This window comes from Toxoplasma gondii, chromosome XI, assembly GCF_000006565.2.
Source record: "Toxoplasma gondii ME49 chromosome XI, whole genome shotgun sequence".
In the NCBI taxonomy this organism is placed as follows: domain Eukaryota; phylum Apicomplexa; class Conoidasida; order Eucoccidiorida; family Sarcocystidae; genus Toxoplasma; species Toxoplasma gondii.
Genome location: NC_031479.1, coordinates 3,160,120 through 3,188,063, shown reverse-complemented (window position 1 = coordinate 3,188,063; position 27,944 = coordinate 3,160,120). Strand labels below are relative to the sequence as shown.

General features: G+C 53.4%; 3 protein-coding genes across 3 annotated transcripts; 1 reads left to right on the top strand and 2 right to left on the bottom strand.

Annotated features, from left to right (window-relative positions):
* Positions 1-493: 493 nt before the first annotated feature.
* On the top strand, positions 494-9,802 carry TGME49_313210 (hypothetical protein; the record flags this gene model as incomplete). Its single annotated transcript, XM_018782752.1, has 1 exon — positions 494-9,802. The coding sequence occupies one exon, from the start codon at positions 494-496 to the stop codon at positions 9,800-9,802; it is 9,309 nt and encodes a 3,102-aa protein (XP_018635441.1).
* A 534-nt stretch (positions 9,803-10,336) lies between these two features.
* TGME49_313200 (leucine rich repeat-containing protein) lies at positions 10,337-19,556 on the bottom strand. Its single transcript, XM_018782751.1, has 10 exons — positions 18,084-19,556; positions 17,368-17,476; positions 16,522-16,692; positions 15,307-15,397; positions 14,016-14,579; positions 13,420-13,513; positions 12,903-13,062; positions 12,196-12,323; positions 11,354-11,463; positions 10,337-11,103 (listed from the first exon to the last, which is right to left on the bottom strand). The coding sequence occupies exons 1-10, from the start codon at positions 19,066-19,068 to the stop codon at positions 11,017-11,019; spliced, it is 2,499 nt and encodes an 832-aa protein (XP_018635442.1). The 5' UTR covers positions 19,069-19,556; the 3' UTR covers positions 10,337-11,016.
* A 1,223-nt stretch (positions 19,557-20,779) lies between these two features.
* TGME49_313190 (Rab18/RabC-family small GTPase) lies at positions 20,780-26,565 on the bottom strand. Its single transcript, XM_002364489.2, has 5 exons — positions 25,258-26,565; positions 24,192-24,330; positions 23,097-23,211; positions 22,007-22,132; positions 20,780-21,731 (listed from the first exon to the last, which is right to left on the bottom strand). Exons 1-5 carry the CDS (start codon positions 25,397-25,399, stop codon positions 21,615-21,617), a joined length of 639 nt encoding a protein of 212 aa, XP_002364530.1. The 5' UTR covers positions 25,400-26,565; the 3' UTR covers positions 20,780-21,614.
* Between the last annotated feature and the right edge of the window lie 1,379 nt (positions 26,566-27,944).

The following is a 27,944-nucleotide window of genomic DNA, read 5'->3' as shown; positions in this document are numbered from 1 at the left end:
AACTAGTTGGCTTGAATGCCGATATATATATATATATATATATACATATATATATATATATATGCAGTGGCAAGTTCGAATATGCGCGCAACTGCCTAGTCGCAGACCGATTGTGTTTTGGGCCATGGCGATCGTAGCCTTTCTTACCATACCACAACTGTTCCGGTGTTGGTCAGGAGTCGTATGCGGATGAAGACCTCCAGAGTCCTTCCACATGTGCTCGGGCAGATTCACAAGGCCTTTAATTCTGTTCATGAGAGCATGTTCCCCGTCACGAAACCCGCAGCGCTTCCCGTAAACGGCAGACATCAGCCTGTTCAAAAGACCCAGTTATCAATTGCTTTTTCTTCCTTGAGTTCACTAAAAAGATGCATCCGTGTCCATGGCCCACTTTCCGTCTTCTAACCCACTGGGGTCACCCCAGTCGTTCTTTCAGGCAGCGGCGGAAACCGCTCGTGAGAACGCCAAAGGCAGTGTACGTAAACCGCGCGCTATGGCAGAGTCGATTGGCTTTGTTCAACCGCGAGAGCCAGAGTCTCCACTCACAGTAGCAGCACGCACATTGCCAGCCTGGTGTTTGCCGCAACTCGATCGTGTTCGCTCTCTCCTGAAAAGAGGCAGCGCATCTTGGCCCCGAGAAAGAAGCGTTAAAAATAGGACGTTCTGTGACCGCAAGACTCCCCTTTGGAGCACTCAGGACGTTTCTCGTCACTACGTGGAATTGCCTGCGTCAGCTGAAAAAGATCCCACAAAGACCAGTTCGACAGCCGCCCCTGAGGCGCACTCCAGAGACAGCGGGTCCCGCACCCTGAAACACGCATCTGGAAGCTGCGGTGAATATACCACTGCCAGCCGTGAAGAGCAACGACTTGCCGAGGGCGGCAGAACCGACAAGGATCTCAAACGCGAGCGCAGTGACACATGGAAAAACAAACCGGTTTCTTCTCTCCGCTCCTCGCTGCTGCAAAAGCGTCCGCCAGCATGCCCTGGATCGCTGGAGTGGGGTCGCGAGCCCCGGTTCGGACCATATGGCACCCGCTCCCTGATTTCCTCAGAGTCACTCTGGAAACCTTTCGAAGAACGAGAGAAATGGCGGGAAGGGTGGGGAGCCTTGGAGCTCTTCGAAAGAGGAACTGGAGACGGGGCGAAAGCGGAAGAGACACCCCAGAAAGAGACAGCCGCAGACTTCCTTCCAGCGCGCTTCTCGTTCCCCGATTTCTTGCCACAGAGCTCAGACGCGACGTTCTTCGCCCTCAGCAGTAGCGACAGTATCTCCTGGACAGAAGCGAGTGAGCGGGAAGGAGAGGAAGCATGCAGTCTGAGACGAGGGAGAACTCGAAAGAAAGGGAGCAAACGATGGAGCCTTTTTGGCAGTTCTTCAGGTCGCGGAAGACACCAAGACTGCGGCGGGACCTCTCCGTCACGAGCGAAAGAAAAACATGGCGGTGCTCGACGAACACGAAAAGGCCGCGCCAGTTCGGCTCCGTATGTACACCCCATTCGAACCGGGGAGACACCTGTACCGAGTCCTCTAACGCGAACAGCAATCCTCTTGGGTCTCCCCACTTCTCATCACTGGACTGCCTCTTCTCCCGAGAGTCACAGCCTGAGTCTGCGGCGAAGAGAAACCAGGACGGAAAACAGTGCCAAGGGCGCGTCTACCGGGGCGGAGAGGCCGCGAATACGAAACACTGCGGGTACGAAGAAGTCGAGATCAGGGGCAGCGGGGGACAGGAGAAAACAGGAAAGCACGCAAAACGCGCGACAAGGCCAACCGCAAGCGGCGCCGAGTCCCGTGGCTGGAAGGCTTGCGCCGAGTCGGGGAGCGGACAACAAAGACAGAGAGAAGAATTTCAGAAAAGGTGGAGAAAAACGGTCAAACACATACAGGCAAGAAGTGCCAGAGAGACCTAGGACGTCTCCGTCGCCGAGACGCCTGTCTCTGAGTAGCCGGCGAGACGCCCGAGTCGAGAAGACACACGACGGAGCAACGAGAAGGACCAAGCCTACCCCAGACGCGGTGAATCCAAGCGAAACGAGAGAGGCAACGAATCCTACAGTCTGCGAGAAGGCCGCATGGGCACCGCGAGCGAAAGCCCCAAACGGCCGAGAGAGCCTTGGTGGGCCGGCGCTGTCCCCCTCTCTCTCCTTCTCTGCTTTCTCGTTTTCTCCGATTCACTGCCTTTCTGAGACCCCACATCGAGAGAGAGGCGAAGGAAACGCTGCTGAGGGGAAGGCGCCTCTCACTGCAGACAGGGAGGGAGAGCACACTGGAATGGAAAAAAGGAGGAAGACGAGAGAGGGAGAAGTCGTCGATTCGACATTCACACGCGACACTCGAACAGTGGCAGGCGAGACAACCCCGAAGCTGCCTGGAAGGAGACTAACCTCTTCAGAAAGAGAGACGAGGAAAGTGCACAGCGAAAGGCTGGACTTCACTGAACGGGCGAGGAAGAAAGACAACGATCAGAAGAAGGAGAAGAAAGAGAAGAAAGACAACGATCAGAAGAAGGAGAAGAAAGAGAAGAAAGACAACGAACAGAAGAAGGAGAAGAAAGAGAAGAAAGACAACGATCAGAAGAAGGAGAAGAAAGAGAAGAAAGACAACGATCAGAAGAAGGAGAAGAAAGAGAAGACAGACAACGAACAGAAGAAGGAGAAGAAAGAGAAGAAAGAGAAGAAAGACAACGATCAGAAGAAGGAGAAGAAAGAGAAGAAAGACAACGAACAGAAGAAGGAGAAGAAAGAGAAGAAAGAGAAGGAAGACAATGAACAGAAGACGGAGAAGAAAGAGAAGGAAGAGAGGGGCGAAAAAGAAGAGCAAAACTGTCTTTCGCCTTTCCCTGGTCGTTCTTGCGCTTCTCCTGGGATCTGTACGACTTCTGTCCTCCAAGCCGCGGATACCCGATCTTCTCGCCGCGCTGCCGCTCCGCGGGTCTCCACCCATGCGGCCGCCACACCTCCTGTCGGTTCCTGCCCTTCCAGGCTTCCCCAGCTGTCTCCCTCAGCCGGAGATGCAACTGGCGACATGCATGCAGGCAACGCAAGAGAGGCAGCACCTCTCGCTGCTCGCGAAGGCCCTCCGGTGTCTGTACACCGTCGCGCGAGCGACGCCGGGGAAGGAAGAGGCGCGCCAAGAGTGAAAACGAGATGCAGGCGGAAGGCGGGAGAGACGCAAGTGCAGGCGACATGGTCTCGGACTTGCGAGCAGAAGGAAATGGAGGAAAACGCGGAAGCACCGGAGCCGGAGAGAAGTCCCATAACGGTCGAGGTGGGGAGGCCTCTGGACGAGGAAGGAAGAGACGAGCCGCACCCCGCCGACGACCCAGAAGAACTCAAAAAACGAAAAGAACTCAGCGAAGCGCAGAGCATGTCTGCCAAGGGAGAAAAAAACGAAACAGTGACAACTGGGGCGGAAGTCACGCAGACAGGAGACGCCGGCGTCACAGCTTCCGGGTCTTCCTACGGTCTCTGTTCAAGGAGCGAGCACCCGATCACAGCGGGAGACCTGTCAGAGAGGAAAGGAGCAAATGCAAGCGCTGCAGCACCATATGCACCATGCGTTGCTCCAGTCTCCAAGTTTCCTTGTTCGTCTTCTGCCTGCGTCGGAGCGCAGACAAACGCAGCAGACTCTTGGCGTCCGAAACACAGCGATGGACAGTGCAACAGGGACAACACCCGCCGCAGCGGTTGTCCAGACACCCTTGCTGAGGCAGCAGAATCCACGAGAAAAGAACCCCTGTTTGGAGTTTCAGAAAAAAAGTTACATATGGAGCGTTCCGCAGGTATCTCGAGGAACGCCGCTCTCTCTGCCTTCCACTCGACAACGCTATCAGGGTCTCCTTTCTGCCAGAGCTGCGCCTGCTCGGCCGCTCTTTCTTCTCCCCACAGAGCACCTGAATCCTGTAAAACTCATTTCCATCAAGAGTCACATGCTTCCTCTTTGTCTCCTTCCTCGTCCGCCTCGGCTGCCTCTTCGTCTTCTTTCCGCTCCTGTTCTTCCTCTTCTTCTTCTTCGTCTGCCGCCTGCTCCTGTTCTTCCTCTTCTTCTTCTTCGTCTGCCGCCTGCTCCTGTTCTTCCTCTTCTTCTTCGTCGAATGTTGCCCCAGGGATAAACACCGCGCCAGTTGTTTCTGTGTACCCGAGAGACTCCGCATGTGAATTGAAGAGTGCTCTGGAGCCGCCAGTCACTGGTGCATTTGTTAAGAAAGGAGGGAGACTTGTCTCTTGTTGCTGCGACACTGTCTTACGTTCTCAGTGCGCTTGTCGTTCCGCAGCCTGTTTGTCTGCGTCTCCCTCTGTTCCCATTGTCTCCTCTGACTTGCCTTCTTCTTCGTCACTGGCTGCGAGCCTTGCGGACTCTGCCACAGCGAAGCCTGTATACTCTCTGGGACGTCGCGGAGCGACACCCGCTGCTGGCGTCGGCTGTCGCATGCAGCGAAGAGCCTTTTCGCCCTACCGGAGTTCTTCGTCTTCTTCGACAGCTTGTTCTCCTTCTTCTTTCGGCCCATCTTGTTCCTCCTCCCAAGTGCTTTCAGGCGGTTCCCGTTTGCCCTCGTTCGGAGACGAGAGCGCGCCTCAGCTCACGGGGGCCTCAGGCGGTTCGGGTGTACGTACACCGGCAACGCCTGTGGGCAGGCAAGGAGTACGGAAGCTTGCTGGCAGTTCTCTAGCGAAGGAGAGAGAGACACAAGGACCAGAGAAAGAGTTTGGGGGACCAGGCATTGAGGAAATCGTTGTTGGGAAGATGAGACGGGAGTGCAGGCAAGACGCCGGACAAGGAGACAGAGAGCAAGGGGGAGACAGAGAGCAAGGGGGAGACAGAGAGCAAGGGGGAGACAGCGAAAGAGAGAACGGACATGACAGCGACGGCTCGAGACTCAGAGCACCGCGTCCCTCCCTGGATCCGGCGAAGGAGCAAGAGCAGCTCGTTCGCCAACTGCTGTGGGAAGCCCAAACAAGTCTCCTTCTCGTGTCGGAGCTTTGTGGGTTATCGAAGCACGAGTCAGTTTCTCGTCTGAACCGTCGAAAAGGAGGTCGCCTTCGCGCGGCGCCCCCGTCGCAGTTGTCTGGACGCGGCGCCGAGGCCGCGGAAACAGTGTCTAGACACCGCAGTGCGCCCAATCGTGGGGAGGCAGGCACACACCAAGACGAACAGAGAGAAGAACGCGGAGAGAAGGAGAAAGACCTCGCCAGAAGGGATGACGGAACGGAATCACGAACGCAACGCGGCGAAGAGGCAGGAGAGCAGAAACGGAACACCGGTGAAGGCGGAACCTACACGCAGGAGGGTGGACAAGTTTCTCCTCCGACCTCTTGCCCACGCGCAAAAGTCAGGCAGGGACTCCGAGAGAACGAGAACGCGCACTACCCCGAATCGGCGCGGACTGACGAAGGACACCGTGAAGGACATGGGAGGAAAGATGGATACGAGAGAGAAGAAACAAGACAGCCTAGGACACTAGACTCAGAGAGCGAGGGGACGCACCGCAGATCTCCCCCCGATTCGAGTGTCTGTACAGACATTTCGTTCTCTCCACGAAGCGCCGGTCACCCTCTCCGCCGCCCTCTTTGTGTGGAGAGGCGCCCAAGGACAGACGAACCACACAAAGAAGCGGAAGAGGCGAGGAGAGACAAGGCTGCTCGAAATCGAGGACGCAGACGGTCGGAGGAGCCAGAGAACACCCTATTCCAGTGCAGCTCTCGCTCCTCGCAGTCGCCTGTTCTGAGAAAAAGCACAACGATTCGAGACGCTCTGAAACCTTTTTTCGCTGCTATGGAAGCCGCTATACAGGCATGTGCGTCTGCCGAAGCCAATGAGTCGACGCCACGACGTCTGACGTCTTCCAGTTGGCTTTCCGCTTCTCCTGTTCCTTCATCTTCTGAGGGTCCTTTCTCCGCTTCTGGCTCTGTTGCCTCTGCTTCGCAATTGCCTCTTGATTTCCCCTGTGGTTTGGAGGCGACGACACGCAGCGGTCGAGTTCGATTCTCCGCTGACGACGGTGGAGGCTTCAGAGAGGGTGCGAACAAGAGACAGTGCGACTGTGGACGGTTTCCAGAAGACGTTTCAGCTGTCCAGACACCCGGCAGGGAGCTCGGCAGGAGCAGCGGAGCCCCTCCCGGTTCGTCCAAAAGGCAGGGAAAACCTTCACCAAGACGCGAGTCTCTTTCCTTTCCTTCCGGTTGTCCCCTGTCGCATGCATCGGACTCGCTGTCGCATTCATGCGCTCAACGGCGAGTTTTTGCCACTCAGATTTCTCCCCCGTCTTCCACGTCTCGCCCCCGCGCAGCAGTTCCGTCTTCCTCTTCTTTCTCGCGTCCTCGTCGTCCACTGCCTCCATCCGCATGGTCAGAGACTCAACGTTTTCCTACTTCTTCCCCGTCGTTCTCTTCTTTCGGATCTTCCTCGAGTTTTCGTCTTTTTGACTCTCCAGGTCGGTCCCTCGCCGCAGGTCTGTGGTCTTCGCCTCGTGACTGTGCCTCCGCCGTTTCGTTCCTGGAAAGCGACCTCAGCGCGAGCTGGGGGTTCGACCGATTCGAGGTCGCTAAGCGCTCAGGCGTCCCGCGTTGGCCTCAGGCATCGTCGCTGCCCGGCGATGCAGAAATCGCGAGAAACGCGAAAGAAATCGCATCGATTTGCTGGTACGCGCGCCCGGCCTGTCCTTCGCTCGCGCATGCAGAGCCTCACGCGGCGCCCAGCTGGCTGGGGACGCTGAAGGCGGCCGACTCGTGTGCCCCCTCCCGAGTGGAGGCGCCGAAAGAGGCGGTGCAGAAGGAGGGACATGGCAACAGACGAGGTTGCGACAGAGAGGACAGAAAGAGGAGAGATGCCGAGGACCGACAGCGAAGAAGAGACGAGGTCGCAGATCCGACGAAATTCTCTGTTGGTGAATACGAACTTCCACCGTCGTTGCAAGCTGGCGGCGGCCCCGTCGACTTTCAGACGGTCACCACTGCCGCCGAGACGCCGAGGCACGAGGAACCTACAGACAGCGAATGCACAGACAGAGAGCGGAGAGAAGGAGACGGGAGAGGCGGCGAAGGAGGCGGGGGAGAAAGCCAAAGAGGAAGAGAAACAAAGGCAGGAGAAGACGAAGACGGAGAAAAAGGAGACGAAGAGGGAGAGCCGAGAGGACACAGCGGAAGAGAAGGAGACGAAGAAGAAAGGCGAACCGAAGAGAGAGAGACAAGAACGGACGCGGAGGGCATGCACCCACGGGAGAAAACAGAAAACCGATGGAGAGAGAGGGCGGCTGTGGGAAGGCGGCAAGAAATCCAAGAGAGAAGCCATGCGCGGCGAGGAGAGAACGCGACGAGAGACGAAACTCACCAAAGAAGAGCAACGCAGAGAGAGACGTCAGAGCCCACTCGTGAACGAGGAACAAGCGAAGACGAGCTGTGGAAGGAGGCACTCAAGGCTGCGCTGTACAGACAGAAGAGCGCCTTGGAAGAAGAATTGAAGCAGCTCGAAGAAGAACGCCAGCAATATCTTCTTCAACACACACACAGTCGTTCCAGAGATCTCCATGGATTTCAAGAGACCGTGCATGTTCCTCCCTCAAACCGTTCTCCTTTGAGCCGAGACGAAATACCCAGCGCCGGTCGACTTCGGTCTGAGTTGCCTGGCTGTAACTTCCCGTCTTCCTCTTGCCCAATACTTCGCCCAGACGCGTCCTCCCCTCGTGAGCAGTCTGTGGAGTTTTCGCTCTCGGTTTTTCCCTCCTCTGCGTCTTCCGCTACACCTTCTGCTGTCTTCGCGCCTGGTCCTCCTTCCTGTTTCTCCTCTGCTTCCCCATCGTCTTCTTGGGCTGCTCCTTCTCCTGGATCTGCTGCTTCGCGTAGAGACTCCCAAGGACTCCGGGCCTCTCCCCCCTCTTCCACGGCTCTTTCGCCGCCTGCCGCGTCTTCGCTCTGCTCTTTTGCATCTTCGTCGTGTCTCCGTTTGCCTTTGTCCAAGTCCTCAGTGTCTGCGCTTCCTCCGCTGCCGCCTCCAGCCTCGCGGAGTCCCCAGACGGCCGTTTGTCGGCCACAGGGCAACCCAAATCGAACGCAGGAGTCGCCCAAAACCTCCAGCATGGCGCGGTCGCTCCGTCGGGGGGGCGTCTGCACGTCCGAGGACAGCAGCGCCGGCCGTCGCATCCACAGCGCCGCCTCCTCAGCGCGGACGTCGGCGGATGCGATCAGGACACCGCGGCGCTTCCCGGAACTTCTTCCAGACCATGAGAACGACGCAGACCAACCTCGGATCGACCGGAAGACAGACACACCTCCAAAGAAATCCCCGTCGCCTCGGAGCACTCCTCACCACGCCGGCCGTCCTCCAGCTCCCTGTTCAGACGCGCGTTTGCCGCAGCCTCGAAGGTCGCCCAGTGCCTCGCTTCCTGCGCGTTCTCCTCCATCTTCTTCTGCCTCTTCTTTGTCTTCGCCCAGTTCCACGTTGAGTTCCGGAGGAGCTCCTAGCACACCTGCCTTACCGAGTTCGTCTTCTTCCCTACCCACGAACCGCCAGACGACGTCTCCTCTCTCTCTCTGTCCTTCTCCTCTCTCTCTCTGTCCTCCTTACTTGCCGGCTTGGGACTCCGCTTCTTGGTTCTCGCACTCTCGCCGCGGCTGGGGCGCCTCTCATGAGTTTTCTACGAAGATCCTGACGACGCCCTGCATGCTGACAAGACCTTGGCAGTCCCCTTTCGTTTCTTCGACTTCTTTTCTTGACTCTGCAACTGCGTATCTCCCTGCCAGTCGAGAAGGTCCTCCCGGGCCATCCGCCGCTTTCCAGTCTTTTTCTCTGCCTCCGGTCGCCTCCCAACCCCCTCCGGCAGCTCCGCTCCACGCCCACATTCGAGCGAAAACTTCTCGAGTGTGTTCGCTTTCTTCACCTCTCCACGCCGCCTTTCTGGCCGTTCCTTCTTCATCTTCCAAATCCTCCTTCGCGTCTTCGCACACCGCGTCTTTCTCGTCTTCCCCAACGTCGTTCGAGCCTCCCTCTTCCTCTTCCGCTTGGCTTCGTGCCTCTGATTCTCCAGAGTTGCATTCTTCCTCTGCTGCCCGTTCTGTATGTATTTCCGGTCCTGCTTCTTCCTCCTCTCTTTCGTCTGCTTCTCCCTCCTTTCCTGCATCTGCTTCTTCCTCCTTTCCTGCATCTGCTTCTTCCTCCTTTCCTTCTTCTTCGTCCCTTCTGTCCTTTCATCCTCCAGTTTCCTCTGCTGAGCCGTCGTACGATACACACAAAGAGGAACCAGAGGCCTCGGGAGGTCAACCAGAGAGCGGCGGCCACAGTGGGGTGTCCATACACCTCACCCCGCCTCAACTAGCCGCAGAGCGACCGCAGAACGCGGGCGTTCGCGCGCCGCCTTCTTCACCCAAGCATGCACCAAGCGAAACGAAAGCAGGAGAGGCAAACAGGAAAGCAACCGCAGAGAACGGCGGTGACAAAGAGGGAAGAAGCAATCGCCCGTTCGCGAGGAGTCCTGTTCCTTCACAACGCGCAGTCCAAGGAGCACCCGAGAAGCCAGGAAACCGGGAGGATCGTGGAAACTGCATGCAGAGACAAGGCTCGACGCCAGTTGACATCCAGCGGGCATCCGACAGAGAAGCGGATGGAAGAAAGGAGGAGTCAGGAGTTCAGAGCTCTCCCTTCTGGCTTGCGTGTCAGGCAGAGAAAAAAAAAGAGAAAACGCACGCATCGAACTCTTCCCCAGGGAGATCCTCTCCACTTGCAGCCTGGTCGCGACTTCCGTCAGCCGTAAAGCGGCAAGCAGCTTCTCAGGCCTCTGCGATTCTCAAAGCCTACATATGGAGATGACCTCCGTGACTTCAGGGACATGACAGAAGTTCCTTTTTCCGTTTTCGCTCGCGAAGGCCGTGCAAACGGCACCGACGTTTCGAACATTTGCGCAGGCACCAGCGTCTTTGCTCTGAAACCGCTTGCTCACTTCCCTAGGTTCAAGCAACAACAGATCAGAGAGGTCTTCTTTGTAGAATTCCACCTCTCTCTCTATGTATACATGCATACATGTATATATCTATATATCTATATATTTATATATACATATATATGTATGTATGTATGTATCTATCTATCTATCTATATATATATATATATATGTATATATATGTATATGTATATATATGTATATGTCTCTGCGAACATCATTGTTTGTTTTAAGGAGCCTGAGGGGTGAGAGAGAGACTCTGCGGTATTGTCTTGCGCGAGGGCGAGAAGGAAATGCCCTCTGTCTTTTGGAGACCGTGACGAGTCAGAGAAGAGAGTTTCTTAAGTCCCCGCCGAGGCCGCCAAACGTTTCGGAGATGCATGCAGAAAGCAAAAAAAGGCATTTCCGGAAAGTGAAGCAAGCGCGCCGGGGAGGACGACGCTGTGCCGGTCGACCCTCGCGTTTCGCGAGCAAGAGGAGATACGCTGCATGCAAAAGTGACCTCCTCCCTCTTCTCAAAGTGCATAAACGTCCGACAAGACTTGCATACGAAGAACAGAGACTTTCGTGACGCATGCGCGCTTGGATTCAAGAAAATCCAGCCTTTCTTCCTCGCCTTCTTTCTTCAGTCTCGCACTCGGCTGCGTTTCTAAACGGTTGTTCTGCAAAGACAAGACGACCCCCTTGGCCTTCTTATAAAAGTGGATGCCTCCTCACATGCATGTTCCTACGCAGCTGTAAAACGCGAGGCGCATGCAGATGCGGCAGTCTACATGTACACATCCACGTTGAAACAGATGCACTTGGAACATATATATGAAGACATAAACACAAATTCGCATATCTATAGCCATATATATATCTATATCTCTATCTACGTATATGCAGAGACATGAATACACGGATGCACATGCAAAAGTACACATTCACAAAAATGTATGCCTCGATATATATATATATATATATATATATCGCCGGAAGCACGGCTGCATGCGGCTGCATGTGGATTTGCTTCTTTCTTGTTTGAGTTTTCTCTGAAACCTTTGAGTGTCGCTTCGGAAATTGTTTGAAGAACGGAACGCGTTTAGCATCCTTCGATGAACGTTCGACAGCGGAGGTCGAGGTTGGGGAGGTTGGAGTAGACGCAAGGCAGGTCGAACATCGGCAACTCCTGAAGGGGGCGCCCGCATGCGCAAACAACTTTGGCATTTACAAAGGGATCAAACACCACGACGCGTTGGACTCGAGTGCTGGGGAGACCTGCTCAAGAAGCCGAACGCTTTGTCGTCGCTGTTCGGAGATAAGAGAGACAAACCGAAATCGTTTTCAAAAGCAGTTTTCAAGGGATTTTTTCTCGGGGGCTGACCACCGGGGCCGCTGCAGACTCTTTTCTCTTTCGATACTTTGTCACGGTCTCTTACGTGATGGAGCGACAGCTGGACTTTCGCGGCGCCTGCGTCTCTCAAGGCGTCCTGCACTCTCTGCCTCTCCACGTTACATCCAAAGAGACCGAGTCGCCTCAGAGACATGCCTGCAAGGGCATTAAGAACATGCACACCATAGCTACAGCATGTAGTGTAATTACCATTTCGTAAGTAGAAATTGTCTCTGTACAAATGATCAGCATATCTTGATGGTTCTAAATCCCGAGGCTCCTGATTGGTTGACTGGAGGACTTGTTGTTCCTGGTATCAGTAGTATCCTCCGGTCTATTAAGTTCCTTGGTCCATGTGTCTTAGCCTCGTCTTCCAAAGCGTTTTCATCGCACACCTAAAAGCTGCAAGTTTGATTGACATTTACCGGCGTCAAAGGCGATTCGAACAGAGAGAACGAACGCAGACAACGAGAGTCCAAAACACGCCTTCAGAGAGTCGGTGAGGAGAGCCGAGACACCCGAGAGAAGGAAAGGAAACCAAAAGCGAGAGGGAGGCAAAGCGCGAGAGAAAGAGACTCCGGACGGAGGGATACACACACCCAGAGACACAGAAAAAAGATGCAGAGCGAGGCAGCAGAGCAGAAACGGCACAGAGAAGGCGAGAAGCGATGGAAAGACGCATGCGTAGAGCAGAGAGACCTACAGGGCAAACGACGGAGCGTGCAACAGCAGAGAGGAGGAGGCGTTGCTGACGAATTCACAACCGCAAGAGTGTCTGAAAGCCAGCGGACACAGCACTGTTTGAAGGGACGAAGCCGAGTCACATTCACACTGCGAATCGGGGAGAGTTCAGACTTTTCCAAGTCGTTTTCGCAAAGACCAACGCACCGTCTGGATTCTGAGGAAGCGGCGGCACACAGAATCCGGACGTCACGCGCCAGCAGTGGGAGACGTCGAGGAGGGCGAGACGCTTGAGGCGAGACAGGCAGTCCCGAACAACTTCGTCGTCTACAGCGCTGGAAAAGACAAAGAAGAAGGAAAAACCGCTTGACGGAGGCGAGAAACCGGACGAACGCAGACGGAGGCTGGCACGTAGACCCCCGCGAAGCACACAGGCCTGAAGTGCGCCGCCCTGTGAAGCTTGCGCGCAGACTTACAAAGCAACGCCCGATACAAACCTCCTGAGTTGAAAGGCTGAGGCTACTCTGTGAGGCCTCGCCAACAGACACACAGACACACACGAGGCTTCTGCCTCAGCCACCGAGGAGTGCCTGTTCCTTCTCGGAGGCTGGAGAGGCAAGTCAGGAACGCGAGCGATACGAGCACCCAGAGGGATCGCATCCATCTGCTGCGTATGGCGGTGCGTTCTGCTGAAGACAGTGACGGTTCCAAGTGCAATCCCCGGCAGTGAGCGCGCCCAGAAGCTTTCTTAGAAACCTGATTTCGCTTCTCAAACGGATGCGCCTCTCCAATGCACAAGTGCGAGTTCCTTATTCGTTGGCTGGGGACATTCCACTGTGCATGCATCCACCGGCTTTTCATCACATGCTCCAGCAAGTGATCGACACAGCGACTTTCGCTTCGCATGTTTCGACCTGTTTTTCGTGAGTTTGAGGCGCGTGAGTCGCAGCAGGTGGAGAGGAAGAAGCAGCGCCGCTTCTTTGGAAAACCGCGAAATTCGGCTGACGTCCAGCATCTCCAACCTGCGACAGTTCTCGGCCACTGCAGCCACCGTCGTCGACGTCACTCCCGTGTCTGACAGAAAGGAAACGACAACAGAGAAGGAGAAGCGAGAGAGGTGGAAGAGGCGAGACGCAGAGAGCGACAGGCAGGGTGGAAAGGGAAGCCAGTCGAGAAAAGACAGAAGGAAAACTGACAAACCAGTTGAACGAACTGACACAGACAGACGTGAGGAGCGAGAAAGAGAGACACGCAGCGGCGAAGAGAGACATGAAACGAGAGAGAACAGAGACCCGGCAGACAGAAAAGAGCAGAGGCAAAACAGGAAAACGAGACACAAGAAAGAGGACGCACCCGGTGAAGGACAGGACAAACGAGGAGAGTGAAGAGAGAAACAAGATACGGAAGACGGAAGAGAAAAGAGATGTGTACCCGAAAGAACAAGAACTTGGAGATTCGCCAGCGAAGCCAGGACGGCGGCGCTCGAGTCGTCCAGCGCGCAGCACCCGCGAAGATCCAAAAACTCCTGAAACATAAAAGGAGCCCCCAACACGCAATTTTTACATGCAAATCTACACATGCATAATTTATAAATATATGTATAAATATATGTATATATCTATATATATATTTATATATATATATATATATGTATATATGTATATATATATATTTATATATATATATATATATATGTATATATGTATATATATATATATATATGAATATATATAGGTCTGCATATAAAGTGCACAGGCAAATCGGGTAGATGGATATATATATATATATCAACAAATACTTTTATATACATATATATATATATATATATATATATGTGTGAAAATGTTGTCGAGATGGAGTCAGTGACAGGCGGAGACTTCGATGCCGCCGAGGTACAGGTGAGCTCGTGGTTCTGCGTTGCGCGGCTACGTTTGTCTCCATGGATGAGTGCAGGCGTCTCGACTTGGAGTAGGGAGAGAAATCTTTTGACGAAGCGTCGAGGTGTGAGTTCAGAGTGGAACACGGACGAGCGTGGACGCGACGTTTATCAGCGGGGCGAGAGACGAGAGAGCGGCGCATCTGGCGAGAGAGAGAAGCTTGAGAGGCGGCGAAGAGGATCCAGCAGTCTGGTCTTGCTTCTGCTTCTGCGCCTTCTCCAGCAGGTCTACGGCCCGAGTCTCGCCTCGCTGCTCGCGCACCGCTTGGCCTGCACCGGCCTCGTCCTTACTGCGAGGAAGAGCAGAGCCAGAGCCGCGCTTCTCGTTTTCCTCCCCCTCTCTCCCCTCTCCCTTCTCCCCACTCCAGCGAAGAGACGAGGGAGGAGAACGCGGAGAAGAGGAAGAAGAAGAGACAGGAGTCGAATTGGGAGAAGGCAGACACGACGGGGGAGAAGTAGAGGTTGACGGACAAACCGAAGACGAAGCACTCGAGCAAGCGAGGCTCGAGGAAGAAGACGAAGAAAGAACGCTTGAGGTGGACGACGGTAGCAAAGTTGGAGACGAAGAGGGAGGTCCCAGAAGAGCACAGAGAGTGAGATTGCAATGCGCCGACGTCCCCCGGGTGTTGCTCGGACTCACACCCAAGGCGACTCGCTGAGCCATCAAAATATCACAGGGCCAATAAAGCAAATATTGGCATAGACATATGCATGTGGACACAGACACTCATATGTATATATATATATATATATATATTTTCAAATGATGAGAATGAGGGGACGAGAGAGACACGACTCGCTTTGTCGCTGGCGTTATTACGTAGACATAAATGTTTGCATGCGTGTGTCTGCACATGTACTTTTCGTTGAGCTTTCATTCGGATCTCGCAGATCCACTCGGTAAGGCGTAGAAGGCGAGAACGAAGGAGAAAAACATGCGCCTCCCCAGATGAATATCACACGCATACAACTACCTACTTCTCATATATCTATGTATATATATATATATATTATACACAAATATACATAAACAGGCACACATATGAATATGTATAGATGCACATAGGTCTCTGTATGATTATACACGAACACACATACATCAATTTACATCGAAAAACACAATGTAATAGATCTAAATCTATATATATATATATATGTATATATGTATACACCATGACTGTGAGTCTCAATGCACCGGAGTCTTTCTGTAGGCGATTCGTTTGACGTCTACTTCGCGTAGAAGAGGACAGGGGAGAGAGTGTTGAGAGGCGTCTCCTGCGACGCGCTGTGGTTTGTGGCTCTCGCGCGAGGAGACCCTCTTGAATTTGAAGCAAACAGTAGCTCTCTCTGTTTCGCTCTTGGTTTCTCGGCTGCTCTCTCACCTCCAAGAAGGGCAGCGTTCGGAGGTAAACAACAGAAGTATAGTCGAGAGAGGAATTGTCTTGCAGATCGATGGCCCGAAGACGACGCAGTCTGAGTGCCAGCGAAATAGAAGAAAGCAAATTAAAGAAAACAGAGAGAGAAGCGAAAGGAGAAAAGGCTATGGTGTGAAAGCGAAAGAACGACAGACAGAACGGCAAGCGGGGACGCCAGATGAAAGAATGGAGGAACAGGAATCACAGAGAGAAAAGACAAGAACAGGAGAAAGAACATGAGAGAGAAGAACAGAGAGCGAGGTGAGATGCAGAAGGGGAGAGAGAAAACAGTGAACAACCGACTCAGCAGAAAGGAAAGAGACAAGAGAAAAGACAGCAGGAAAGACGAGACACAGTACGCAAGAGGAAAACGAAAGAACGACGAATGAAGAAGAGAGAAGACGCATCGAAGGGAGGCGGTGAAGAGCGAAACGAAGCCGCATGCAAACTGATCCTTCGCAGCAGAAGACAGGGAAACATTTTCTTTCTCTGCAACGGCGACAGACGTCACATGCACGGGTCTGTCTCGCTAGGCATACACCCGCCATCGAGAGCTAAATCCGCTTCCCCTCACAGTCATCTTTCGCAGAGCACACAGGCTTGGGCGCCGACCGCATATGAGCCGACGCTGTTCCGGCCTGCCACCGCTTTTTGTAGGTCGGCATAGAGCCTCTTGAGCAAGGTCCTTTGAGGAGAGACGCGCGGTCAGATGCAGATCGCGTTTTCGGACTCGCTGAATCCCCCCACCCATCTGAATCTCGATTCACGAAGTCCCGACCCATAGAGAGCCATAGACGTTTTTCTGTATACTAGAAGACATAGATAACTATCTACATAAAGACTCTACACAAACCTAAAAATAAAACGCGCATTTCGCATGGCTTTCGGTCCAAATTTCTTTGAATATATAAGGCTCGCATTACATGCGTCCCCTTACATGTATCGAGATCTACACCCATGTTTGTGTACATCGACATCGACATATCAAAATACATACGAGTAGCTACATCCATACACACACAGCTACATCCAGATATCCGTGAGAATGAACGTATATATATATATATATATATATAAATACTCGTATGATGTTAAAGGGTATCTTCAGTGCGTAGGGACGCGTGCACCCTAGGAGAGAGATTTGGAGGATCGTTTTGGTTTTGTTTTTGAAGAAATGATCACCTGGTAGTTAAGACCCGCGCGAGACGGCTGGTGAGGCGTGGACATTTGCGGAGGACGAAAACCTCCAGGCGCTGAGGAAAGTAGGAACTTTTGCTGTTTGCCCAATTCTCAATAAAGCGAGCAGAGAGCCAAGGCGCGTTGACGATCTCCAACAGGCGCAGCTGCGGATAGCTGGAAAAGGAAACCGAACCGGCGAAGAAAAGTAGAGGAGCGCTAGAGGAGACAGCGAAGAGCAGAGCGAAGAACTGAAAGGGAGCGGAGGGTCAGAGGAGACTCAGAAAGCGAACGAAAGGGGAGAGACAGATAAACTGCGGAGAAGCGCGAAGACAGAGGAGAGCGACGAGATGCACACCGCGCCATCAGGGGAGCGAAGAGAGGTCTTGAGTCTTCAGAGAGGTGAGAAAGAAAGAAAAGAAACAGCCACAGGCCAGCGGAAAACGCGGGAGAAGGCGCGGAGAGAGAAGAGAAAACGTATTTGCAAACGTCGCGCTGCGCCAGAGAGCCAGGCTGCAAATGAAGAGCCGCGGAGAGCAAGGGAAACACCGCGGCATCGAAAAAACTCACCTACACAGCGCATGCAACGAGGAACCGCGTCCACGCAAGGGCCGAAGCGTACCTGCTCCTCAGCGAGAGGAGAGAGAAGAGAGACGCGAGAGCGAAAAAAGGAAGGAGAGGGGAAGAAAACGGAGACGGAAGAGCACGAGGAGAGAGGGGAGCGGGAGAAGAGGGAGAGACGAGAGAGAGGTGAGAACGCCGCAAGCCAAACATGAGAAGAGAGAGCAAATTGGACAGAGAGCGCGACGGGGAAAAACGGGGGAGAAAGAAAAGAGGCAAAGCGGACCTTACCTCCTAATGGCAGAGAGAAACTGCTCAGCTCTGGGCTCCGTACACTGGAGAGGCGTCAGACGCAGGACGCGCCGTCTTCGACGCACAGCCGCCGCAAGTGCATGAGAGACTGAGAAACACAGGAAAACTCGCGAAAAAACCTCGAGATCCAGCGACAGCGAGAAAGATCGAAAAACGCCCGACATGCGGCCCCCCCCCGTTCCCCCCGGAACAGCCACCGAGTGTCTGTACCGCACAGCGAGCCTGCAAGCCGCAGTCCACGTATGGTACGGACAAGGGAAGCGTCTGGCTCTGTCCCCTTTCACACAGGGAAAGGAGCTGTGTCTTCCTTCTGCGTTTTAAACGAACGCGTCCAGTCTCCCTTTTTCAGATCCGTTCTGCCTCCGCTTTTTGGCCGCAAGACACACAGCATGAAACAGGCAAGGGCAGCGACGAAGCACAGGGGGAAGCAGATTTCCCCAGAGTCCCGACCACAGACGCGTCTGAACGAGCAAGGCTCTGGAAGCGCTGTTCAATGCCTCTCTGATGTCGCAACGGCATCCGCAAGAGAACGCGAGGAGACGCAGGACCTGAGAACTCGCGCGAAAGAGAAAGAGGAGTCCGGCCGTGAGGAGGTAGCGGAGAGACACAGAGCGCGGGGAATACAGAGGCAACAGGCGACGGTGAAAAGAGGAGAAGCAACAGAAAAAAACGGAGAAACCGTGTGAGTCCCTCACCCAGGAGACACTCCTTAGGACAGCAGTCGAGAATTTGCTGAAGCAGTTCTTCCGGCAAATCTGACAGTCCAACTGGAGACAGTTCGATCTTCTCACTAGACGAAGAGGAGGAAGAAGAGGAAGAGGAGGAAGAAGAGGACGAAGAGGAAGAGGAGGATGAGTTGTGGGCTCGATGTTCCTGTATGAGACGAGTTCGTCGACGTTTCCGGTGTTCTTCAACAAGGCGCGGAGTATGAAGGGAATCGACGTTTGCATCTCTGGACATTTCTCCTTTGGAATTCGCCTCGGAAGCGCTACCTGCTCGAGGAGCTTCCCTCATGCCCGCGAGAAAGGATCGAGCGCATCCCTGCAACGCGTCGGTCTCTTCGCTGGCGCAGACGCGGCGTCTCTTCAGAAGCTTCTTCTCTTCCTTCTCGTCGACAGGCCCTGTCGGCCGCTTCTCAGTTGTGTGCGTGGACGACGCGGCTCGCGACAGAGCAGACGGCACCCGGAAGAGGAGAGAAGGCGAAGATGCAGAAGAAGACGAGGAGAAGGAAGAAGGCGGTGAAGAAGAAGGCGGTGAAGAAGAAGCCGATGAAGACGAAGGCCGTGAGAAGAAGGAAAGAATGGTCATTTGTTTCTTCTCCACTTTTGGCAGTGCCCGCTTCGCTGTTTCGAGGGAGGTGAGACAATCCGAGTCGGTGCTGTCAAACAGCGATTTGAGGTCTTTCTCTTTCGGTCTCTCTCTCTCGCTTCTTCGCTCCTTCTTTTCTTCGGCGACCTGACCTTTCTTCTCTTTCTGCTCCCCTTTCTCTCTCCCCTCCTTCTCTCTCATATTCACCACGGTCTCGGACATCTTCGCGCTCCTCGTGTTGAAGGTATCCGCGTTTTCTTGAGCGCGCGCTCTCTCTGTCTCCTTTCGCTCTGCCGTCTGTTCGTCGCCCTGCGTCCCGCGCAGCGGTCCCCGCGCCGCGTCGGCTCTCGACGCGTTCCTCGCCTCCAGCATTTTCGTTTCCCCGCGAGACGCGCCTCGAGAGGGCCGTCGCTGCCCTCGCTTCACAGTGTTTGTCTCTGTGTGCAGGAATCCTCTTCGGTTCTCTCGCCTCGCGCCTCGGAGGTCACGAGGACGACTCGCAGCAGAGAGGACGCCGACAGAGACAGGAGAGACAGGAGAGACAGGAGAGACCGCACGTCGGAGGAGAGAAAGGAGAGACGAAGCGAAGTAGAAAATGACGCAAGACTTTCGGCGGCCGGTCGGCTTCCTCGTGGCTGTTTTCTGTTCGATCGGTGCGAAAGAGGGAAGCAGCTGCTCCACACAGAAGCACAGAGACACCTTCCTTTTCGCAAGGCAGAGACAAAAAGGAATCTCTGTAGATGTGCAGTCACTTTCTGTGTCCTCGCTTGAAAAAACAGATCGCCGTCTGTCCCGCGCATGTCTTGTCCGATTCGCATGCGCTCTCACACCGATGTGCGAAGACCGTCGTCGTCCTGCCGACTTCAGGGTCGGTAGCAAGAAGCGTTTCCTTCTCCAGAGAAGCAACGTAAAATTTCAGAGTCTCTGTCCGTTACAAACCGCATACTTCGCTCAGGAGGGTGAAAGGCTTCAAGGGTGAAGGCTGTTCCTTCGCTGGGTGCGGAGACAGCGACGGCGAAGACACTTGACAAGCAGCCTGTGTAGGGAGACAGGAGAGCGAGCTCGATAAAGAGAAAAGAAGCAGAACAGCTCTTGCGGATATTGTGGTTTTCTCTCGCTTCTCCTAGTTCTCCAAGTCGTCTCGTCCCTCAGTTTCCTTCTTCGTTCTCTGAAACGCTGCGGTTCGCATACTCACCCGCTCTGCTGCTACGGACACCGGATATTTGCCTTGGGGAGGGGGGGGGGGGAGGGTCAGCGTTCGAACGGAGCTCGCAGCGAAGCTCTCTTCTTAATGTTTTTTCTGTCTCCACGAAACTCACGCGACTTTTTCTCAAGACGAAGACACCTGCCTAGTCAGGTCTCCGACTTGACGCGAAATGCCTTGAGGCGCGCCGTGTGAGTCTCTAAACCACGTGTGGAAGTCAAAATCCAGAGAACCGCGTAAAGTCCCGCATTTTGGGCGTCGCAGGAAAGTCCGGCCGAGTAGAGAGAAAGAAACAGGGCTCTGCCAGATTCATCTCTTCAGATGCGCTCTAAGAGATGAAGCCGAGACTAAAAAAAATATGAAGCGAGACGAAAAACGAGATCAGAGGCAGCGACAGAGGCAAAAAGAGAAGAAAAGGAAAGTTAGGCAGCGAGGCCGAGAAACAGGAAAATGTAGGCAGACAAGCAGAGAGAGAAGAAGAGATAGCCGCAGGGAAAGCGAGAGAGGAAGAGAGCGGTACTGAGTTGGAGAGAGACAGAGAGGCCGAAAGGAGGACGTGGAGAAAGGAGGCGAGCCTGGTACATTCGTGAAGAGATACGAATGGAGGGAGATTGTGTCTGCTCGCTGTAGGTAAGGAAGCGGAAGAGCCAGAGAGCGTAGAGTGTAGACTGGAAGAGAGAAAAGGAAGCAGGCGAGAGGAACAGACGAAAGAAGGTATTAGAAATCAGGCTGAAATAATCAAGATGTCCAGATGTTCATAGCTAGGACCCCTGTTTGACTCTGATGGTAGTCTGTGAGTATTCCACCAAAAGGGACATGTCGCGTGTCTTTTGTGCTTCCCGATAGCGAGAGCCGCAGCGGCGAGTGTGAAAGAGCTAACGCGAGTTTATCTGTGCTGCGACAGAAGAAGCTCTCGGGGTCTTATTGCGAAACCGCAACTGTCCTCTCTCTCCTTTCCCTGAGGCGGCGACGCCCTTCGCTGCATTTATCTGCCTATACGAAGGTCGAAAACGCAAAAACGACACCCCATTCTACTGGGGTGTACATACAGCCGAGCGAACGAGCCAGTTGCCTCAGGGGGGGCAACGCCGCGCATGCAAGGCAGACGCGAAGACAGATGCACTCGAGAGAGCATTGCGTCATCGGAAAAAAGCTACCAGGGGGTACAATCTAACGTTTCGCTGCCCTCTTCAGCCCACAGGACTTCTCCCTCCTGTTGACGCGAGCTGCTTTTTATGGGCAAGAGGTGAGAGCGAGGTGAGCGCTCGCTTGGCCAGACCGTCGAGCCTCACGGAGAGACGAATCATGGAAACGAGCGAGGGAAGGAAACGTTCACAAGACATCGAGAGGCAGAAAGCAGGAAAGCAGCGGTAGGCAGATGCAGGGAACACAACCGATTGCTTGAGACGCCACGACGCTCAAAGAGACAAGAGTAGATCAACGCCCGGCCTCTGGGGCCGAACGCAGACCGCCGACGGGAACCCTAACCGCATGCAGACACATGCAGTGTACATACACGCGACAACAGCCTCCTGTGAGTCGTGCGTCGAGGTCGGATTCTCGACAGGTAGACAGCCAGGCAACGGGAGAGATGCGCAGGAAGCATCCGAGGGAGTGTCTTGTTTGCAGCGCTCTCCGGCGCTGCTGTTATCTGCATCTCAGTCGTTTTCAAATCCTCCCCTCTTTCTCGGTTTCTGCTTGAACGCTTTTTCAGTCAACAGGAACACCCGGCGGCCGCATTCAGCGCATCTCCCTCGCGAGCGTGAGACAGTTGGCGTGGTGCGGCTCCGATGGGGGATGTGTTGACGAGGAGTGACGGCGTATCCAAGATCTGACAAAAAACAATCGACAAGCATCTCTCCTTTTCTCTCTGTTCCTTCGTTCGCCCCCACAAAGATGCGTTCCTCGACCGTATTCTCGTGAAAGTTCATTCTCCCCTGGTGAAACGGTTTTCTCTGAGCACCCGCCCAGTTTCTTTCGTGACCGCGCCCGGTGCTGGGTGTCTCTCTGTTTCTCGGAGTGTTCACTTTTGTCTCGACCTCGTCGAGTCCGATCCACATGCGCCGCTTTCGGATTTTTTTTCTCGAGTTCACACAGAAATCTCACTTTCTGCACCAGCTCTTCGAACGCGTGATCGACGCCCTGGCGCGTCTTGGCAGATGTCTCCACGAAAAGCATGCCTTTCTGGAACGCAAAGGCTTCTCCCTCTCGGCGCTCGACTTGCACAGTTCGCTGAGGAAACAGCATCCGTTTTCAGCGAAGACGGATTCAACGGAAAAAGAAAGACAAAAAGAGAGACAGCAAGAGAGACAAGAAGAGAGACAAAAAGAGGGACAAAAAGAGAGACAAAAGAGAGACAAAAAGAGAGACAACAAGAGAGACAAGAAGAGAGACAAAAAGAGAGATAAGACGAGAGATAAGAAGAACGATACGCCACCGCCGTCCGGCGCAGCAGCCGCGCCTCTGCACTCCGCACAGCCTCGCTGATATGCCCCGCGCCAAGCAAAGAGAACGGCGGGGCAGGAGGTACCCCAGAGGATGCCAGCGTTTTCTGCGAGGGATTGTAGCACTAAAGAGAGAGGTCCCCAGACAAGAAAAGAGTGAAGGGCCGCTCCAGGCTCTTTCTCCAACGCGCGTGTCATGGCATAGGCAGACAGAAAGGCAGAGTGAGAGAAAAGCAAATAAATAGGAACACACACGGATAGACACAGATATATATATATATATATATATGTATATATATATATATATATCTGTCTATGTATATACTTAGATAGGCGCAGACACATAGATACAGATGGAGCCAGATAGAGATGAGCTGGATGAATGACGAGAAGCAGAACAGAAGAGGACGGATATGAGCAGGAAACGCGTCTGCGTTGTCGCGAGAAAAAACGCGCTTTATCAGTTCTGTAGAAAGGGAGAGCAACGTCTACGATGGGTTAGCTTGAGGTGCGTGGAGGCAAACACGGAACGAAAGAAATGTCGACGAGAGCGAGACCGAAAAGGAAAAACGACTTGTCATCGGCAGTGAAGCACCGGCAACTCCTGGAGTTCTCTCGAAAAAGAAGAAACGCGTTTCAAAGCAGAGACGCGGAAGAGACTCCTGTGCGCGAGAGCGACACCACCCGCCCACAGAGACAAGAGAGAAGGGAGAAACCAATGGAGAGGAAGAGACCCAAGACGAACGACGCACCTTGTCCACTTTGTTTGAGACCAGCATGAGAACTGCATCGGCGTTCGTCGAGTAGCGATAAATCTCGTCGAGCCACGACTGCAGATTCAAGAAGGACTGCCGGTTGCTGACGTCGCTGACGACACACACAGATATGTGTTTTCGCGAAACAAGTCACATGAAAAAACTTCGTTTTTAGTTCTACTCGACGGGGCATATTCCCCTGCACGAGCGAGGTTGTCTCTGCATTCCCTCGCCCTAGACATATAAATATATATATATATATACATATATACATATATATATATATATATACATATATACATATATACATATAGGTATGTATACAAATCCAGCTGTTTAGCTTTAGATGACGCGTTCCGATTTTTTCCACAACGCGGTGCCCCACAGAAGCGTGGAGCCTCTGACAGTTTTTCAAGAGCGGATTCAGAGAGTAAAGACTATTTTCTGTTGGTAGCCGCACCCTGTCGCCAGAGCTGCAAGTGAGAGTTTCCTCGCCATTCACTTGGCTGGTCCTGGTCGGTCCCCGTCTTCCCCCGGCTGTCGGCACACCCCCCATCGACATGCACAGTTCTGCTGTCTGTCAGATTCTTCTCGAGAGGATAAGCGAGTGATCTCTGTGCCATCGGCTGTCGCGCCGCATGCGATCTCGCACTCTCCTGTCTCCTCCTCGCGCGTCTCTCAGGGAGTTTCCTGGCGCAGGAGGACGACTGCGTGTTGGATGCGAGAACGTCGGAGATGCGACATGGCCTTCGCAAAGAAAGTGGAGACTGACGAGCCGTGAACGGACTTTTACAGGGAAGAAGGAAGGGAGAAAAGAGGAATCGCGGGAGGTAGACGCACCGAATGCGCGCCGAGTGCGCGTCGTGGAACATAGGGAGAGAGCCAGTCTGTGAAGTCGCGTTCCTGCTTGCGTATGGCTTCAGGAGATCGCGCACTGAGAGTGGTAATCGGAGACGATGCCCTCGTTCCAGGCTTCTTCTGAACGCTTGTTACTCTGCCCTGGATTACTGCCGGTCCCTCTGCAGTTCGTGAACGTGAGATGTCACTTCGAGGTTGGTCTGCAGTCTTTCGCCACAGAGCGGAACGACTTACTAAACCATTATGATTCCTTGGGCGCCTCGGTAGTACGAAGAAGTGAGAGTCCTGAATCTCTCTTGTCCGGCTGTGTCCCAGATCGCCAGCTTCAGTCTCATGTCCCCAACCGTCATGGCCTTGACTTTGAAATCAACTCCTGGAAAGGAAAGGATGCAGGAACCGCGCGCAGGGAGAACGATGCATGCATGCGCAGTGTAACATCTGCCAAGAAGGCTGCAAACGGGGCAGAGAGACAATGACACGAACAAGAAGAGAACGAAAAAGAACGAAGGAGACAATGTCACGGAGAAGGAGAGGAAGGAGCGGGAGAGAAGCAGATGAAGAGGAGAAGGAGCGGAAGCAGAAATAACGAGACAACTGGAAAGAAACGGAGGAAGACGACAGAGAGAAGAAGGTGGAACAACAAGAGAGGCAAGAGGGAAAAGAGAGGCGGAAGGCACGAGAGACACAGGTAGCGCGTGAGCACCTATTACCAGGAGCTGACGCGCCTTGATCACGCAGAAAACGGCTTTTTAGGATACACAGGAAGCAGTTTCAGGAAAGCAGGTGGACAACATGACCCGCAAGTGGAGAGGGCAATTCGACGAGAGGAAGCTTGGCAGGCACCTAAAAAGAAGAGCGACTTCGACTCTTGTCTTGAAACATGAAGACACCGACATGTTTCACGACTGCTGTACGCTGCCAGCCCACTGGACCGCTGGTGACAAAAGCGCAGACGTCACGGATTTCAGTCGTTTTTTATGACAGAAGAGTCCTGCATATCAGTAGAGCACTTGGGACTCTGAACGAGCCTCAAGCTGCTCTGCGACAGAGACAGACAGACAGATGCTTTGCGGTGTTGCGACTGGTATGCAGCACCAGCGCGCTGAGGGACATGCGATGAGGGGGGGAACATGCGGTATAGCAGGGCAGAAAGCGTTTGGAAGTGGAGAAAGAAGCGTCGGGAGAAAGCGACAGCTTGAGCAGAGAGGCGAGATCCTCCCGCTCGACTCCAGCAGGATAGAACCTCGTTTTTCGGAAACAGAGACACCGGAGAGAAATGCGGAGACGGAGGACAACTTACCGATGGTTGAGAGTTGTTTTTCGTTGAAGACATCCTCGGCAAACCTGAGCAAAATCGAACTTTTCCCGACGCCGCTGTCTCCGATGAGGAGCAGCTTCAACAAATGGTCGTAGCTAGCGGGCTCTCCTGCGCGACCGTGCATCGTGGAGAGAGAAGAAGCGAGGAAAGAGAAGGAAAGACACACTCTCGGGGAAAATGGCGAAAAAGGAATGGAGGCGACAAGATGACAGAGAGAAGCCGCGGAGTGGAAGAAGAAAGCGAGGCCGATGCGAGGCGACTCTGTCGAACTGGAAACCGAGCTCTGAGGAGAGACTACGTGGTGGACGGGAGAGAAAGAGGCGGCATCTTTAACGATGACGGAGGGAAAACACCGCTCTGGAAAAAAGTCTCACTTTCCTCGATTAACCTACGCAAAGACAGGACACTGGTCAACTCTCAGGAATCGCTCTTTCTGGAGATCCAAAAGAATTTACCAAACACATTCTTACTCGAGTCAGACGAAATCTACGACGACAGGGTGCAAAAGTACCTGCGTTTACAGGATCGTCGGCATACATTCATCGGCGAGAAGGAAGAACGGATGCAAGGGTTCGAGACGAGAACGAAAAATCCGGAAATCGAGGCCAAAGAAAGACTCAAATTCCGGAGACGTGTGACGTTTGGTGACCCGAAGTCCTCTCTTTGCATGCAAGTATTGTAGCCGTCAACGGCTAGAAAGGAGAGCGTTTCGCGCAGGGCTGAAAGGTCGACGAAGAGACGGAGACATGCCGGAGCTCAGAAAAGGACTTCGGAGACGTCTCGGCTGTTTAGAACAGTGCGTTTTCTCTCTCTTCGACTTTGGACTGGAGTGGCTTCCGCGAAGAGGCCGCGCGCCTTCCCGAGCAACAAGGTAAACAAGCAGGCACACCGAGCTTACGAGTGTGTCTCAGCGAATTCTGCAAAGTGGGTGGAGGAAGGAAAGAGAAGCAGAAGACTTTTTTTCCTTCTGCGGAGCGAGCTGTCTGAGTCCGGACGAGCCCGCATGCACGCGTACGGGGCGCGTATGCACGACCGCGGAAGCCAAACAGATTCCAGATTCAAAAAGGGGACCCAAAACAGCGAATACGAACAAACGAACGACTCTTTGCTCGAAAGGAAGGAGAAAGAGGTCTCGCTGGCAGCGATAGGCCAAAAGAAAGAAAAACTGTCGACCAGCTGGAGACCGGCGGTGAGCGCCTTTTCGGGAGAAGCGGCTGGCTAGTCCAAGGCCTACAACAAGAAGGGCAACCTAGTCCGAGAAACGCAAGCGAAAAGGGACGATTCCTCCACGTCATGAGGTGAGAGACTGGAGAAAACACCGGTCGTAGAGTTGTGTCAAACAGCACTGGCTATTCCTCGCTGAAATTATGCATTCCTCAAAAATGACGGGCAAAGTTGTACTAAGCGACGTAGGTCGGGCGCAACTCCCCCAAGCGAGTGAAAATAGACAAAGCAAGACGATGCGTCCGAGCATCTAACGAGTTGAGGTGTATAGACACCGAGAAGTGTGAGGTGTACATTCACAGTGCATGCTGAGGTGTACATACACCGAACGTCGTCCGTAGCAAATACACCTGATAGTGTTCGTTTTTCAGTGTGTACTGCCCTTTTGACATCTCCGTTTCCGAAATCCTCTATTCCTGTCTTCAAGCCCACTTGTGCGGAGAGCCCGATTCCCTTCGACAAGGAGAATGCAGACTTCTGGACGACGAATGCGCATGTGAGAATCGCCTTGGATTCCATTAGCTAGAATGTTGTCGCAAGAAGCCACCAACTGCTGGCAGTGTACAACGCATTTTGTTGTACAGAGTCTTTGAGTTGCCGCTTGGACCGTTTGATTACGAAGCATGTGCGAGGGCGAGAACGGACAGGAAAGAAGCATCTGAGCAGTTTTTAGGAAGAATAGCGGAACGCGCTCCTCATTTCTGATGCCCTGATCGACTCACACAATTTCCTGTACCGCGGGTGCCGGCTGTCTGGCTAATTCTCTTTCTGGCCTTTTCATGAGCCAACATGACTCGATTAGAATACATTTCTGCCTTACTGCATTCACCACACGCAACATAGAGAGCCGAGTACCTCGACAGATGCACAGATGGGCATTATTGAACTGTATACAGTTTGTACCCATTTGACTCTCGAGCTCAAGTTGAGCAGCTCTTTGGTTCAAGCTTGCATCGCTGCATTGAGGAGCATACCGTACCCTTCGATAATTTTATGCGTTCACAGTGGTGTAGATCAAATAGAGTAAACAGCGGCAACATAGTATTGAGGATGCTTAATGGAATTCCAGCTATGAGATACTGAATACTAGACATGATCCGACATTCCCCCCCAGCTCCGGAGCCGGCTCCTCCTCGCCGTCGTTTTTCTTTTCGCACACACGCCACACTCCCATACACGAAACAGTTCCTAGGAAGTCGAGGACCCTCACATCTTTCGCTGTTCAGTCCCTTTTCTCATCTTAGAAACCCATTCCGTTTTTCTTTCGCCATCGACTCGGCCTACACCGGGATGTCTAGACACCTGAAAGCGTCCAGGTTGCAGGCGCAGCAGAGTTAGGCGAACCGACTCTACGATGCCCACCAAAAAGCCGGATGCCAGCTGGCCTTGCCTCACACGACTTCTTGTGTTCACCTAATCTTGGAAAAAAGACTTGAAACAGTCGC

Coding starts and splice junctions, on each gene's coding strand:
- TGME49_313200 (XM_018782751.1), bottom strand. CDS start 19,068: ATGCTGGAGGCGAGGAACGCGTCGAGAGCCGACGCGGCGCGGGGACCG. Junction 13,514..14,015: donor TAAACGTCGCGTCCACGCTC/GTCCGTGTTCCA, acceptor TTTATGTTTCAG/GAGTTTTTGGATCTTCGCGG. Junction 11,104..11,353: donor TCCAGCTGTCGCTCCATCAC/GTAAGAGACCGT, acceptor CGCCCCCTTCAG/GAGTTGCCGATGTTCGACCT.
- TGME49_313190 (XM_002364489.2), bottom strand. CDS start 25,399: ATGCACGGTCGCGCAGGAGAGCCCGCTAGCTACGACCATTTGTTGAAG. Junction 24,331..25,257: donor AAAACAACTCTCAACCATCG/GTAAGTTGTCCT, acceptor TTTCCTTTCCAG/GAGTTGATTTCAAAGTCAAG. Junction 21,732..22,006: donor TCGAAGAGCTGGTGCAGAAA/GTGAGATTTCTG, acceptor GTTTTTTGTCAG/ATCTTGGATACGCCGTCACT.